We start from the raw sequence: 15,856 nt of genomic DNA, 5'->3' as shown, positions 1-15,856 counted from the left end.
TTTGTTTTGTTTTTCATATAAAATCCGTTGAATTGATTAATCCATGTTTATCTTTTAGGACTGTTGGGAGGTGTGATCAATTGGTATTTTACAAACAATTACTCAAGAAAATAACCAGCAGAGTAAAACAGAATAAAAATAATGATTATGCAGTCTAAAATCAGCTGGTTACTAAAGGGGCAGCTGTGGCTCAGGGATACAGCGGATCATTGATTCAATCCCCAGCTCTTCCAGTCAACATGTACAAGTCAACAAGTATGTCCCCCCAAGTTGCTTCAAATGGCTAATCTGTTGGTGTGTGAATGTGTATGAATGGTTTGAAACTGCATAGCAGGTAGCACCTTGTACATTAGCCTTGCTCACCAGTGTGTGAATGTGATTCATACTATGAAAGAACTATAAAAATGCAGGTTCATTTACTATTTAAAGCATTAACTACTGAACACAATAAATGCATTGTTTAATGATAATCTATGGTGATAAGATGAATGAGTTAATGGAGTGAAGTTTTCAACACTGGATTGATTTTTAAAGAGAGAGTAGCCCTTTTTTACATATATTGTGCTGTGGGTCCATACTAAGTCCCTTCTTTATTCCTCCTCTGCATGTTTAAACAGAACCAAATGTACCTAAAGAGGCGTGACATTGAACACAATAGTGTCAGCTGCTAGTGGGACATATAACATAAGCGTCAGCAGTGCTCTCTAAACAACAACAAAGGCGTAATATGCCCATTTTAATCATTTACCTTCTCTGTTATTTGGAGGCTGATCTTGTCCTCTCACTGTTTTCCTAAATTTGTGAACATTTACGGCCACTGTTCTTCCTTGTATTTGCAAGTCATAGTGAGGCTCCATGATCGCAAAATGTGGCTAAATAGTCAAGGTCTGGAGCTCTGCAAAAGCTCTGCTTTGTGTGTGTATGTGTGTGTCTGTGAGAAGCAGGGAGCCGTTGGAGAGATAATAAAATGAAATGTCGGCATCAGTGTTGTGCTCAATCTCCACATTCAGTATCGTGTTCCAGCTACTTCATGTTGGTTTGTTTTGATGCCTCGCATTGTGTAGATGCCTCCTTAGTCTCACAGATGGACGCAAAGCAATATCAGATGATGTAAACAAAATAAACTATATAGTATAAAATGAAATGAGACGTTTTTTAATTGTCACATGATATATTTCGTCATATTGCACAGCACTACTTCTGACGCTGCAAAGTTAATGTAGTAAATAATAATAAATACCCCTCTGCAGAGGAGCCACCTTGTAGTAAAACATTGATAAATACTCATTTAGACCTACCAGTAATGTTGATAGGCAAATTTAGATTTGATTGACTTTGTTACATTCATTATAATGCTCAAATATGTTTTGTGGCTCCAGACAGATTTTTTTGGTCAAAAATGGCCATTTGCTAGTAAAGGTTGCCGACCCCTGCTGGTACAAATACCAGAGTATCGATATCAACACTGTAACAATACTTCTTTTTCTACCTTTTTTGGAGAAATTCTTTTGTAAGATTCCACATTAAATGTCTAAACACAAGCAGCCATACAGACCTGTTTTGGTCAGTACTAAAAAAAGGTATTGAGGTTTGAATGCCAGCTCTACTGACTTGGGAATAGGAAAATTAATCCTTTTGGTTGGAGCTAGTCTATTTGGGTGGGCCACCCAAAAAAAAAAGTCTTTGCCCCAGAGAACCTGAGTATTTTCTCTTTTTGCTGCTGAGACCAGCCAATAGGTGATTTCCACACTGCTCTCCATTAGCCTGCACTATATGGGCCACTGCATTCACTGCATTCAGGCCTCATACACTGAGTCTGTTCTTTTGTTTGGACGGAGGCACACTCGACACTCAACAAAACAGGGCAAGACCTGACGGAGGGCGACTGAGAACAGAGCAGCTCCCAGTACTTGTCACCCCACCACTTTTTAGAATTTTTTTGATCCATTAGTAAATGTAATATTTATTTCTGAAATGGGACAAACAACCTGAATAACTTAATCTTTAAAAAGTTATTATTTTAATTTTTATTTTTTTGCACAGCAGACTGTAACTGTTGTTAGTGTTCAACCACTAATAGAACGTTGTCTTAATAAAATACAGTCTATAATTGGCACATTTGTGATTGAGTGAGGAAATTTCTGTTCAGTCAGAGATACCCAGAAGTATTGTGGTTTGATTCCCAGCCCTCGCTGCAGATAGCCAGTGAATGAGATGCACAAGAGTATTTGTTGGTAAGCTTCTGGCAGCAGGGAAAGGAAAAGAATTAGGGGCTACAGGAGGGAAATTTGAGGGGCTGAAGGTCAGGAGAAGAGATTTGGGGAACGTTCTGAGGAGAAATGTAAGGAAGAGATTGATATCTTTTCCTGTTTGCGTTGCAATGGTGTGCAACTCGAGGACGGTCTTTGCTGTTAGGATTTCATGCAAACCTGGACAGATGGAAGAAAAAGAGGGGAATGAGAGAAAAATTGAAGTGAGGAGAAAAGAGGAGAAGTGGGGAGTAGAAAAGCAGAAAAGAGAAGAAGGGGGGAGGAGACATGCAGGACAAAGGGAGGAGGGAAAGAGGAGAGAGGGAGAAAATGGACAGAGGGAACAGAGGTGGAGAGAGAGGAAGTCTGTGGCAGTCTACCTTGATTTCTCTAGGGTCCCCTCACACACACACACACACACACACACACACACACACACACACACACACACACACACACACACGTACACGCACGTACACGCACATGCACACACAGGCTGCATAAATATGCTCCCTGCGCTCGTCACACACATATTTCTTGTCCCAACTGGGGAGGTGTGAAGAAAATCTCTTCCTTCCGTGCAACCCTTCACACACACACACACACACACACACACACACACACATAAAGAGGGTTCTGTTAAGATGGGCTCTGATAAGATGTAAAGCGAGAGAGCCTGTTAGCCTTCTCGAAGCAGAGGAAAGCAGAACTGAGAAGTGTGTGTGTGTGTGTGCATGTCAGCGCGTGCGTGCATGCGTGCACACAAAAAGGGGGGCAGCAGTGCATTGCTTGTGCTTTAGAAATTTGGGAACCCTCTTTCCTTTCAAGCTGCCACCTCAGTACGACCTCCTTCCCCCAAAACATGCATGCACACTCACACACGTATACACACACAGGCGCACACACACACACACACACACACACACACACACACACACACACACACACACACACACACACACACACACACACACACACACACTAAAGGCGCGTCTCCCCCCTCGTACTTTGATTGTTAATCCCATTGACAAACTAAATTGTAGTTTTTTGGTCTGTTCTTTTGTGTTGTGCCCATGGGCACGCACACACACACACACACACACACACACACACACACACACACTCACACACATCTATCCATCCATAAAATGCCAGGTGCAGTGATGTCATTTGCCTTCACAAACATTTGAATTTTGTCTGAAATTTAACAAGATTTGTGGCATTTCACAGTATGAACTGTGAAAAAAAACAATATGTAGAATTAAGTGGCATCTGTGTTTCAGTTTTGGATAGAATAATGAGTTCTAGTATTTTTTGCTGTCCTCATTAGTATTGAGTATGACTGGAAGAGAGTGTAAGCCAATTGTTTAAATAAAAAGCTTTTTTTAAAACAATACTATGGTAGGCTTTATCTCTCTGGTAAGGTAATACCCTTTTATCATTTAGACAAACTGTAGGCATGTGTTACTAATTTTTATTGATTTTCGTTGAAAATAAAAATTAATGGGCTTCATTTCGATACACTATGTCAGCTATGGCGTCCTTACCAAAAGTTTTTGCGAGAGAAATTATTTGGAGTTAATAATGATTATAACAATAAAGGTTAACATAAATTCAGAAGAAAAACAAATTGATTCACAATGGCAATTGTTTTTGTGCTTTTAGTGTACATAACGTGCCAGATTGCATTAAACAGCATCAAAAGAGAGCTTGTTTATTGTTTGCCCTTAATGTCCTAAATCTTAGAAATGTCTTGAAATTCTAGAAACATCTTAAAATCCTAGAAACGTCTAAGTCTTTTAAATGTCCCCAAATCCAGAAATCTCCTAGAATCAGAGAAACGTCCTTAAATCCAAGAATCATCCTTAAGTCCTAGAAATGTCCCCAGAAAACTATAATAATAATATTGTTCTTGTTATTATTATTATCTATATATCTATCTGTATATCTGTATATCTGTTTGTCTAGTTTGTTTTGAACTATTTTTAATCATTTTTTCTTTCCATCTTTTACAAATTTCAGATAATTTAATTGTAACTCTTAACTTGTAACTTCCTCCAGTGTTTTTAAAATAAATCAACCCTTTTTGCTCAGGTTTTAATGAGGTATTCAGGTATTCATTTTTTAATATTTTTTCTGCCATCTTGATGTTATTGTCACAGAATTCGGACCAGAGCTGTGCTGTTATGGAAATGTTTTTGTCGTGACTTTTGCACAAAAATGCTGGTTAATCATGTAAATTTGCCTGCCCATTTATGGTTCGAGGTTCATGTCTTTAAGGGTGTAAGATATGTCCTTCTCTGTTTGTGTTAACACGCCAGAGCCTTTACATGTATTCCATGTGTGAGTGTGATGTTTGGATACAGCAGTCTGGGCTTGTCCGCTCAGCTGGCCCAAGGAGGTTAGCCAGCTCTAATCCTCATTGGAGCGTCTCTGTTAGGCCCTCAGTGTGTGGTCTGCCCTTCTCTCTCATTTTCTCTCAATTAGTTTTTATAGCTTCTGGCTTGTGCAGTCATATTGCTGCTATTGTGTTAGTGTAGTAGACTGAGGTATACCTCTGTGGTTCCTATGTAAGTAAAATAAGTATGTTTCCCGTGTGATGGGAACATATTTAACAGCAGTTTATCTAATTAACCTGGTGGTTATTTCAAGTAACTGTGTAGTTTATAAAACATCAAAAAAAGAAAAATGACAGCGCTCTAAGACCAAGAAAAACATCACATTTGAGTGCCCGAAACCATCACATTTCTTATATTTTTGTTTAGAAAAATTACATGCAAGACAATTTATTGACTAATCAATTCACTGACAAATTGACCTTATTTCAGTTGGCTTCAGTGCTTATAGTCATAGATCCTCCAAGTATGAGGAACTCCAGAATATATTACCTTATTTGGTGTTTAGATGATGGCGGTGGAAAGCGCTGTTTAACACATTGCTCCAAGGTCTAACAGAGGTGTTCGGCCGGATTAAAGGGATAGTTTCCTCCAAAATGAAAATTCCTTTATCTACGCACCCTCATGCTGATGGTAAGTCGGATGAAGTTTTATAGTCCACAAAACACTGCAGTTTCACAGGGAAAAAGGCGTTGCACTGATCTCCCAAACAATTGAAGCAAATAGTGACCAGGATTTAAATGTTAAAAAAATACATAATAAAACACTGGAATGTCTCCATACTGATCATCCCAAGTAATCCAAGTGTCCTGAAGCCCCGGCGTGTCAAGTTGTTTTGAAAAAACGTCACTGGCATCATGTTTTTAGCCTTGTTGTAGCCTGTAGCTCCTTGTGTGGAATCCACGTTCACATATGCACGCTCGAGAGCTTGCGGTATCTGCACGGCAGTCTTTACATGCTACCTGGAAGCCTCCGACACAGAGAGAGACACAGAGACCTCTGGAGTAAGCAGCAAGTTACAAGTCCCTTTGTCAGATTTGAAACTAGTGTACAGTACTCGGGGGTCCAATCCCAGACCATCCTGTCTCCCTGCCTGATCAGCACACTTTTTGTGTCAGTCATCTAAAGAGCCACTGTCCTCCAGTGAATGGTCAGTTCAACGTCTGCTGAAGCAAAATGTAAGCCCGAGCTACACAGCTGCATCAGCAGCTAACATCTAACACCATGCCTTTAAACAGGCTGGACAGGCTCTCAGAACTTTCTCTGGTGTGAAGCTCACACTCAGCAGCAGCAGCTTCAATTTCTTTGGTTGTCAGAGCCAAAATTCAATGAAATATCAGTGTTTAATGTTGGTGGCGAGCTGGGTTGTTTTAAGAGGATAAAGAGAGGTGTTGGCTGCTGTAAAATTAGGTGTCGTAACACACACACACTCTTTCTCTGACTGAAGCAAATACCAGCCCAGGTAATTGCACGTGAAGCCACCAAAATGCTAAAGAAAGTAATGATACAACAAATGAATACACATGTCAGAATGGGTTTGCGTAAAGAGAAGTTGTGGTCATGTAAACATGCAAGTTCAAAGTTCAAATCCACATTGATGCCAGTCGCAAACTCCATTTTATTATTCAATTAATAATGAACTCATTAAATTCATTAGAAAGTGTGTCTGATTTAAGGACTGGGTGCTGTTTTGGGACACTGTCCACACTGACGGAGGCAGTGTGTCTTCATGCTGTGGGATTACAGTGAGCGCGTTGTGCCAAACCACAGCGTAGCAGCCCTGCCACCCTGCCAGGCCAAAACCACAAGCTTCCCCAGAGGCACTGTGGCAGCTGCTGTGACAGCTACCGCCTCCAACAGTGGGAGGTCAACATCCCTGAGTCACTGAGCTACGCGCACACACACACACACACACACACACACACACACACACACACACACACACACACACACACACACACACACACACAGAGTTATGGAATCTGACCCTGACATCTACATACTTTACAGGCAGACTGTCAGAGTTTAACTTCTATTTTCCTGGCATATTGTTCACAAAACGTAAACATCTTCTGTACATGTTGTCCAACTTGTGCTTTTTTATTTTTTATTTTTTTAATCTGATAGTGTATGAACCATGGGAATACAGAAATATTAACATAAAACTTGTTTGTGCATACACAAAAGATCTTTTTGGCCTTGGTTCTTGTCTTATTTTCTCTTCAGTGGCCTCTGCAGATTGTTGCCATATGACAATAATGTTGGTGGTTTTATGTTTGTGACAACGTATGCTTGAGTTTTGTTCCAGTGAGTAGCGGTCCTGCGTGGTGCCAAAGCTTGTTTGGTATTTCGGTGTGTTGTTGTGAACTTGACTGTGGCATGTGGCTCATGGGGGGTTGTAGGAGTAATAATCTGGATACACTGGGCCTGTAAACAGTCAGCATAAAGTGGTCTTAGATGTGTTGTAGACTTAATGATGGCATCTCAGAAGCTTAAAAACAGCTTGACGTGTCAACAAATGTGTATTTCATTCTGACTTCAGAGCGAATTATGATTGTGGAGTTGATTAAAGTTAATTTACGGTTCAGTGGCTGGTTATAGGGTATAAGAATCAATGTTATTGTCATTGTTTGATTCTTTTGTGTCACACACACACACTTTGTAATTTTTATAGCAAATAATAATTTGTAATTAAGTAAAGAATTAATATAAGAGTGCACAGAATTGACATATTATTGGCCTAGCCGATTATCAGGGCTGATATTTGGCATTTCGCCAATTATCTGTATCTGCGTTTTATTTTGATGATCGCCGATAAAATTAATTAATGAAAAAGTGTGCATATTACACTCAAACAACGTCAGGGAAGGCAATCTACAATACATGCAAAGAAAGTGTCAGCATTAGAGGAACTTTTACTTTGCAAAACCTCAGGGGGCTATTTGTATTCATTCGTTATTTAAATTTTCACTTGACCTTATAAAAACGTTTTGTAGGGAACTTGCTGTATATGATGTTGAAAGTTTCAGTTTTGATTAAACTTTTGATTTAAACAGAGTTTTGTGTTGGAGATTGTTATATTCCATTCATATCGGTTCCCAATATTGGTTATCAGTCTCATTAAGTACTAATATATGCAATATCTGTCAACCCCTAAAGAGTACTCATTAAAACCAGGAACTGTGGAAACATTACAGGAAGTGAGTAAACACCAGAGGCGGGATAAAACCTATTGATAAAAGGATAAAATTAAATAAATATAATTTTAATAATAAGTAAATAAATACATAAAATATTCTAAACAGTTGATAAAAGGTAAATGAAAGGATAGCAGCAGAAATAATAATAGATAAAAATAAAATATACCATCTACAGTAGTAAAACAATAAAACAGACTAACATGTATGTATAAATAAATAAATAAATAACTAGTCAAAGTTCAATTACGATCCAAGCAAGAAGGTATGGAGGGATAGGGATGTTTCTAAGGATATGTTCTTGGTTGTGACAGTCTGCTTTGAATGAGATAAATGATTTAATTTAGTCAGTATGAGCATCAGTGTCATTCTTTCACTTGTGCCTGTCTTATTGATGGATAAGAAGTCAGCTATAGATGAGTTTAACTTTTCTACATTTAACTGACAGCCAATAACAACATTGAAAATATGTGATATGTGATGTTATTAAGTTACAAAACACAATAGCAGGATTTTTGTTGATGTGTTGCCATCTATTCTCATTGTGATAAAAACTGTAGTTGTTGCTGGTTTAAAAAAAGCAAAAAAAAAGAAGTAATGTTTCTTATTCTCTCCTTTTTTAGGCTCACCTCTCCTCCTGTTTGCCAACCGGCGTGACGTACGGTTGGTGGATGCAGAGGGCGTGCGGGGTGAGTCGGCTATCGTTGTTAGTGACCTAGAGGATGCAGCAGCGGTGGACTTCCTGTATTCTGAGGGCCTGATATTTTGGACAGATGTCAGCGAGGAGGCCATCAAACAGACGCACTGGAATCAGTCATCTAACTGTAAGACTGCACACTGTTTCCTGTGTTTATTCTCCTGCTTAACGAAGCTTTCCTCACAAAGACCAACAGTAACTGCAGCTTTAGAAGCTACTTATGTGAAGTGTTTGGATTAAGAATGCCTTCTTTCTGTTGTCGTCATTATTTCACACTGTATGTTTTCTGGTTGCAGCCCTTAAAGAGGCTCTGGGAACTGGTCAGACAGTGGTAGTATCAGGGCTGGACAGTCCTGACGGGCTGGCCTGTGACTGGTTGGGTAGAAAGCTCTACTGGACAGACTCAGAGACCAATCGGATTGAAGTGGCCAACCTGGACGGCACCTCCAGGAAGGTCCTGTTTTGGATGGACTTGGACCAGCCCAGGGCTATCGCTCTAAACCCCGCCCAACGGTAAGACACTTTTCATAGTACTTTAACACTAAAACATATGTTTTTATGCCTACTTCACATTTAGCACAACTTTCCACTTTGACTCAAGGATGAAGTGATTAGATTTTGGTGGTCATAGGTTAGAGGTCAAGGTCACTGTGACCTCGTCTGTCTCATTCTTGTGAATGCAATATCTTATGAACACCTTTAGAGAATTTCTTCAAATTTATCACAAATGTTCATTTGGACTCAAGGATGAAGTGGTTAGATGTTGGTGGTGATCTTGCATCTGTCATATTCTTGTAAATGTGTTATTGCATGAACACCTTGAGTTAATTTCTTTATACTTGGCACAAATATTCACTTGGACTCAAGAGATGAACTGATTTGATATTAGGGGTCAAAGGTGAGGGAGAAATACAGTGGCTTACAGAAAGTTTACCGTGTTCTCGTCGACATGTCTAAAGTAGACTGTAGTACTAGGCTTCATAGATTAATTAAGACTGAGACTGACCCTCTCGAAGGATATGAATGACCACAGTACCTTGGTATATACTGTAAAAACCAAAGCTGCATGACTAGAAACCACAAGAGGCATGTGAGAAAATATGTTTCTTTGACAGACCCAAGTCACTTTCTTTTAATTTTAAAATCTGACAAGTTGATTTTACTTAAACAGATCAAGGAAGTGCCTTGAAAACTGTAAGTAAATATAACTATTAGTCTCAATTTCTGTTTACTTCACATGTAATTGTTAAATGTACTCACAATATAGTTATATTTACTTAAAATATACTTAATTTTTGGAAGCTGTTACAATTTCAAAATGACAAGTTTAATTAAAGCAAACATTCTAAGTTTTAGCAACTTCAGTAAACCAAGTTTACTGCGCAATATATGTATTCTGCTGGTTGCAAACTTGTTACTCATATTTGTATTTTCATAATGTAAAGTATTTTCAACATGTCAATAAAACATACTTTGCAGATCTCCCAACTTCATCATTGGCCAAATCCTCTTTGTAGTGATCAAGTTAAGTCAGACTAACTTGATTTACAGAAGTTGAAAGAGCAAGGTAAAAAAACAAAAAACAAATAATTGTTATTTTTAAGTTGCAACAACTTCACAAAATTAAGTAAAGCTACATTTTGAGCAATCATGAAGGAATCATGAAATAAGATTGATAGTTATTTTTCCGGGCGCCCAGTAGTTCAGTTGGTAGAGAGGGCGCCCCATGTACAGAAGCTAGCTATGTACTTTCCACAGAGGTGTGGGTTTGATTCCAACCTTGATTCCAAAAAATGAAAATGTTATTTTTACTTTCCTTTTTAGGGTAATAAAAATTATTTTAGGTAAACTTGTCAGATTTTACAGTGTCCACAGTGCTTGTTTTTAAGAGCTTTACAGGAAACATGCTTACCCAGCTCGTTAAATAAAAGTCTTAAAATATAATATTAATACATTGTAAACAATACCCAAATACCCTTGGTAGCCAAGTATACTTGAGTCGATAGTGTGGTGTGCACTGACAGTACGATAAGTGAATGAATTAAAAAGATGGTTGATAAATGGCATGTTCTGTACAGTTTCCTTTCTCTGCGCTCCGTCCTCACACTGACCTCTCCTCTCTCTTACACACAACTTGTTTGGTCAGCAAATCCTGAGCTCCTCGGATGATGGATTTAGTGTTGTGGCTTGATGCAGTCCTGTTAGAATACATTGTAGCAGCAGAATGATTTATGATTGTGTTTAAACAGTCTTCATAAATGTTTGGGGAGCAGAAGTCTTCAACCATGACCTCTGCAGAACATGCATTAAGACCCTGCGCTGAAACCAGAGGTTCAGTGAGTCTGCTGACCTCCTTAATGCAGGTTAAATGCCCCAAAGCCTTTCCTTTAATTGCAATTAAGCACATTTTTCCTGTATTGCTCAACCGTTATGGGTCAGTCACACTATAAACAGCTGTCTCAAACGGTCTGAGTGGCGTGTCAGCTCCAGGAACAGTCAGATTGTACAGCTCTAACATTTATGTAGTTTACGATCACCACAGGGTGTGTCTGTGTTTGGAGTTGGTGGGTGAAGGGCAGACAACGCTCAGTAAAAAGGACAATACACAGGTTAACCATTATTAGGGCTTGATTGTTTCAAGTTGAGAAGTCCTTTTTTGTTTTTTTGAGAGTCACTGTGCAGTGTAGTGTACGTCTGGGGACGTTTTTGTCCCTAAATTTTGCTGCGGAGTGAATGCTCTTGACTTTTATTGAGTGTCGTAACAGCAGATACCCTGAATCTGTCCGCCTTCTTTACACTTTGGATCTGGCTCCTCAGGCCATCTGATAGGTTTTAATCACAGGGTTGTAAAACTGTTTTTTTATCACGCACTTGTACTTTTTATCTTTGGGTAGCTGACGTTTGAATTTACGACACAAAACAGCTTAATAAGATACAGTCTCTGCTTTTTGTTTGATGTCTAGTGTGGGCAAAAACGACCCGTCATTAGCGCCGATACAGTGTTTACTATATTAAGTGAATGCCACTGTCACACTGAACATCCCTTTGAGCCCTTTTCAAACACTTTATACAGGAGAAAAAAACAAAACAAATCACTGAATATTTGTATTGAACAGCCAAAACTAATACGACTCGGAAAATTCTTAGTCGATACAGCCCAAACCATTATACAGGTTACCTGAAACACTGGTTTGGAAGGCCTTGGATAGTTGAGAAGAGCAGAGGGATGATATATAATTGTTCCTAAAAGAGTGAGGAGTTCTCTAATTATTCACTGACTTATCAGTAGTGATCGACAGCCTCATTCGGTTAACTCAGCTTTTACCTGCCGTAAAACTGCCAGATGCCCCCGTGTTTGTTTCATTGACAGATTTCTCCTTTGTTTTTCCCTCCAGCTACATGTACTGGACAGACTGGGGAGAGGAGCCCAGGATAGAGCGTGCTGGTATGGACGGCAGCAACAGGTAGAGCAAACCAAACGTCTTTATTTACTGTCAAAATTTTATAGCACAGTGTCCCCAGTGCAGCCAGACGTACAGAAGCAGTAACAGTTCTACGAAAATAACAAAAGCAACAGCTGCTGGATCATTTTGTGCGTCTCTGTCTCTAACAGGAAAGTTATAGTGGTTGTGGACATATACTGGCCCAACGGTCTGACCATAGACCTGGTGGAACAGAAGTTATACTGGGCAGACGCCAAACTCAGCTTCATTCACAGAGCTAACCTGGACGGATCAGCACGGTACGGTCCTGTGTGTGTGTGTGTGTGTGTGTGTGTGTGTGTGTGTGTGTGTGTGTGTGTGTGTGTGTGTGTGTGTGTGTGTGTGTGTGTGTGAGTGTGAGTGTGAGTGAATATAGCTTCATGCTATCTTGTATGAAATTTCACAAGTGTGCTAATATTTAATTAATTAAAAACATATTAACAAAATGCTTCCAACAATGTCAAATCTGACAAGTTGAACTTTAAAAAAATCTTGGAAACCGGTTGCCTTGAAAAAGGAAAGTAAATAAAACGGTTAATTTTCATTTATGTTTACTTTATGTCTAATTTTAATTTAACTTAAAATGTGGCTATATTTACTTAGCTTTGTGAAGATTTTACTTAAAAAAGTGACTTAAAAATAACAATTGAAATGACCTTGTTCTTTCTAAGTGTTGGCAACTTCTGTAGATCAAGTTGATGTTGACAAAGAGGATTTTACCATCCAATAATTAAGTTTGATCTGTGAGTTCTGTTTTGTTAACGTGTCTAAGAATATACAAATATGAATAGTTTGCAACCAACAGAATACAGATATATAGCACAATAAACTACAATAAACTAGAATTTGGAAAGATTGGTTTATTAAACTTGTCATATTTAAGTTGCAAAATCTTCACAAAATTAAGTAAATATAACTAGATTTTAAGTAAACTTAATAATTAGATACAAGGTGAATGTAAATTAAGACTAATAGTTATATTTACTTACATTTTAAGGCGATCGGTTTCCTAGATTGTTTAAAGTAAAACCAACTTTTCAGTGGATTTTACAGTGTAAGATTATTTTAAGAAGTTACATAAGTAATCTCTTAAAATAATCACATTTGGGGAGTGAAGAAGATTATTGCAGATGCTGCTCAGTCAGCCGACACACATGCAAAAGTTTATTGACATGAGAATACAGCCTGGCAGGACAGTCCATCTCTGCTGTCTTGGCTCAGACCTCCTCCCTCCCTGCAGCACACACTGAAGCCAGTAACAGACAGAGATAGTGGTGTGATGTTAGAAAATATTCTCCCCCAGACGACTGGAATCAGAGTGCAGGTGGACGTTTTAGTGATAATGATGGAAGCAGATATATTTACAGAAGCAACGAAGCAGCACCTTACACAGACTGCCACATGGTAAACATCAGCCCTAACACACTATCAGTGTGTCCAGAGTTCATACAGTTATGAAAAACCTGGAAAAGTCATAGAATTTGCAAGTAGTCATTTCCAGGCCTGAAAAGGTTTTTTAAAACTAAACATGCCCTGAAAGTTTTGGAAATGGAATTTTGTTTGGCATGCCTGGATAATAACACATGATGTGTTCAAGACCATCGGAAATTTAATTATTTACTGTTTTTGCTGTTTCTGGCTGTGATAAATGGTGTATATTGAGGTGATTTTTAAAGAAAAAGGTCTGGAGGGCATGTTTTGTTTTCCCCCCAAAGAAAATTTAAAGAAAAAAATGGCAATGTTTTATTTACTTTTTTTAAAGACTTGTCCTCAAGTTTACCTTAAAGCCTCCAGTAAAATGTACTTATAATTTTTTAAATAATATATATTTAAAACGATATTATATTTCATCTTGTTAATCCTGTAACCCTGCCCCTAACATATTGAATTTGAATTCCCCCAGCAATTTTTTATAAAACATATTTGCAAATTAGGTTATATATCCCATACATTTATGAATTATTTGTTTCTGTGATTCTTTCATTGGTCCATTACATTGCATTCTCTATCTTTGCCATCCTGTTTTGGGTCCAGCCAAATAGCCACACACTGCTCTCTATCACTAGGTCCAGCGTGGGCACCGAACAAAAGGGTTAATACCAGTAGCGTACTTGATATGGTCGTCTCAATTATCAGCTGCTATTATGGACAAACCGATGGAAATAAGTACACTTAGTAAAATTCTAGCACATAGAAATGTTAAAGTACCCAAAACTATTTCAGGATCCCTTATTGAAACTTAAGCAATAAGCAGAAAATTCTTTGAGTTTCACCTCGTTCAACTTCTTTCCAATGGAGAAAGGGAGGAGGGGAAGAGAAAAATAGCTGCACAGACAGAATGAAAGAAAAATAGAGAGAGAGAACGAGAGTATGAGCGAGTTGTCCAACACAAACAGAGCTGTGGTATGGAGGCCCCAGTCAAAACACACACAGCACCACACACACTCCCAGTGCATCTCTCACAGCTCAGTCTTTCCTTCTGTCCTGTGCTCCATCTATCAGCCCTCTTTCTCCGTAACTTATCGTTCTTTCTGTTTCTTAAATAAGGTCTTAGGTCTGTTCTGGTGAGACTTGTGTTGTGACTTTAAAAGTGACCAGGTTTGAGACATGTTAAATTGTTGTCAGTTTAATGTGAAGGGCTCATGTCTGAAAGGGATTTACTACCTTTTATGTGGATGTTGAGTAAGTGTTGATTAACGAATATAGTCAATTAAGCCATAAATTCCTCAGTGCGTGCTATATTTATTTAGAAAGCTGAGCTCAGCAGCTGCACAATCTGTTGTTCTTCGTACATCCAGTGATGTAACAGTCATGTTATTGGATGCAGGAAGAGCTGCAGGCTGGATTTTATCAAGCCGCCAGGAAGTGCGCCATGCGTCGATGCAAAATTTACATAGTGGCCGAAAGTGGAATTACGCCGTTTGAGTCGGTCACATGATGACACTGGCCCAGAAAGATTTTCCCGACATTGACTAACATTGGGAAAGAGATGTCTGTAAATAATTAAAATATTTTTTTGTGAGTATCAAAACTCCTGCGAAACGTCTTCTAGTTTAAATTTTTATAAGACCGCCATTCGAGCTAGCTGTGGCGCTAATCTGGAAGTCGCTCGCTCGCCATTAATCTCTACTACATGCGCTCTATGCGTCAGTAGATCGAGGTATTTGAGCAGCTCTCATAGGAATGAACAAGGCCCCGCCCCCACTGCTGTATACTATATTTACAGCAGTGAAAATGACATCACAACATATGAACACAGAGGATTTTATGGACAAAGATGTATTTCACAGTTAATTTGGATATTCAGCAGCATTTATTCAGGCTGTAGTGGAGGCTTCAGCTGCCGTGCAAGAGAATTTGCCGGCGGGGAGCCTCCAGAACCTGATCTGCCGAGAGCTAACACGGACGGGTGATGCTCGTATTCAAATTGCTCTTCAATGCCAACACAAACTGACTCATTCTGGTGCAATGAATTCCAGCTGGGGCAGTTTTTGTTGGACGCTGTCGACAACACCAACCCTGAGAGACCCCCATGCATTTCAGCAAAACCATGCGTGAAACGTTTTACTCCCTACTTATTTCAAAAACATGGGAAGAAGGCAATGAGCAACTTAAGAAGAAATGACCCTGTAATGACCTCAATGTTCAGTTTAACTCTTAAATTAACATTTTTACTATTTTTATGTTGCTTTTGTGTATATATATCCTGTTACCACGGACGTGCTTTTATTTTGAAGAGACAGTAAACAGGCGGAAAAAAGGTGGAAATTGACTATAAGGAAAACACTGAAGTAGCGTTAAGACCAACACCATATAAGTAAGAAAGACGAACAGG

At 38.9% G+C, this 15,856-nt stretch overlaps 1 protein-coding gene across 2 annotated transcripts in view; it reads left to right on the top strand.

Annotated features, from left to right (window-relative positions):
- Window positions 1-15,856, top strand: part of lrp5 (low density lipoprotein receptor-related protein 5) — a 94,256-nt gene that overhangs the window by 22,681 nt on the left and 55,719 nt on the right. For both annotated transcript variants that reach the window (XM_088079788.1, XM_042495472.2), the window contains exons 2-5: window positions 8,466-8,666; window positions 8,836-9,052; window positions 11,935-12,003; window positions 12,153-12,281. In XM_088079788.1, the coding sequence (XP_087935914.1) occupies window positions 9,006-9,052; window positions 11,935-12,003; window positions 12,153-12,281 (245 nt within the window). In that variant the 5' untranslated portion in view covers window positions 8,466-8,666; window positions 8,836-9,005. The remainder of the gene's footprint in view (window positions 1-8,465; window positions 8,667-8,835; window positions 9,053-11,934; window positions 12,004-12,152; window positions 12,282-15,856) is intronic.

The sequence above is a fragment of the Plectropomus leopardus genome, chromosome 7 (genome assembly GCF_026936395.1).
Source record: "Plectropomus leopardus strain MGB_pleo_1.0 chromosome 7, ASM2693639v1, whole genome shotgun sequence".
NCBI lineage: Eukaryota > Metazoa > Chordata > Actinopteri > Perciformes > Serranidae > Plectropomus > Plectropomus leopardus.
The sequence above is the reverse complement of the archived record's forward strand: the minus strand, read 5'-3'. Positions and strand labels throughout refer to the sequence as shown.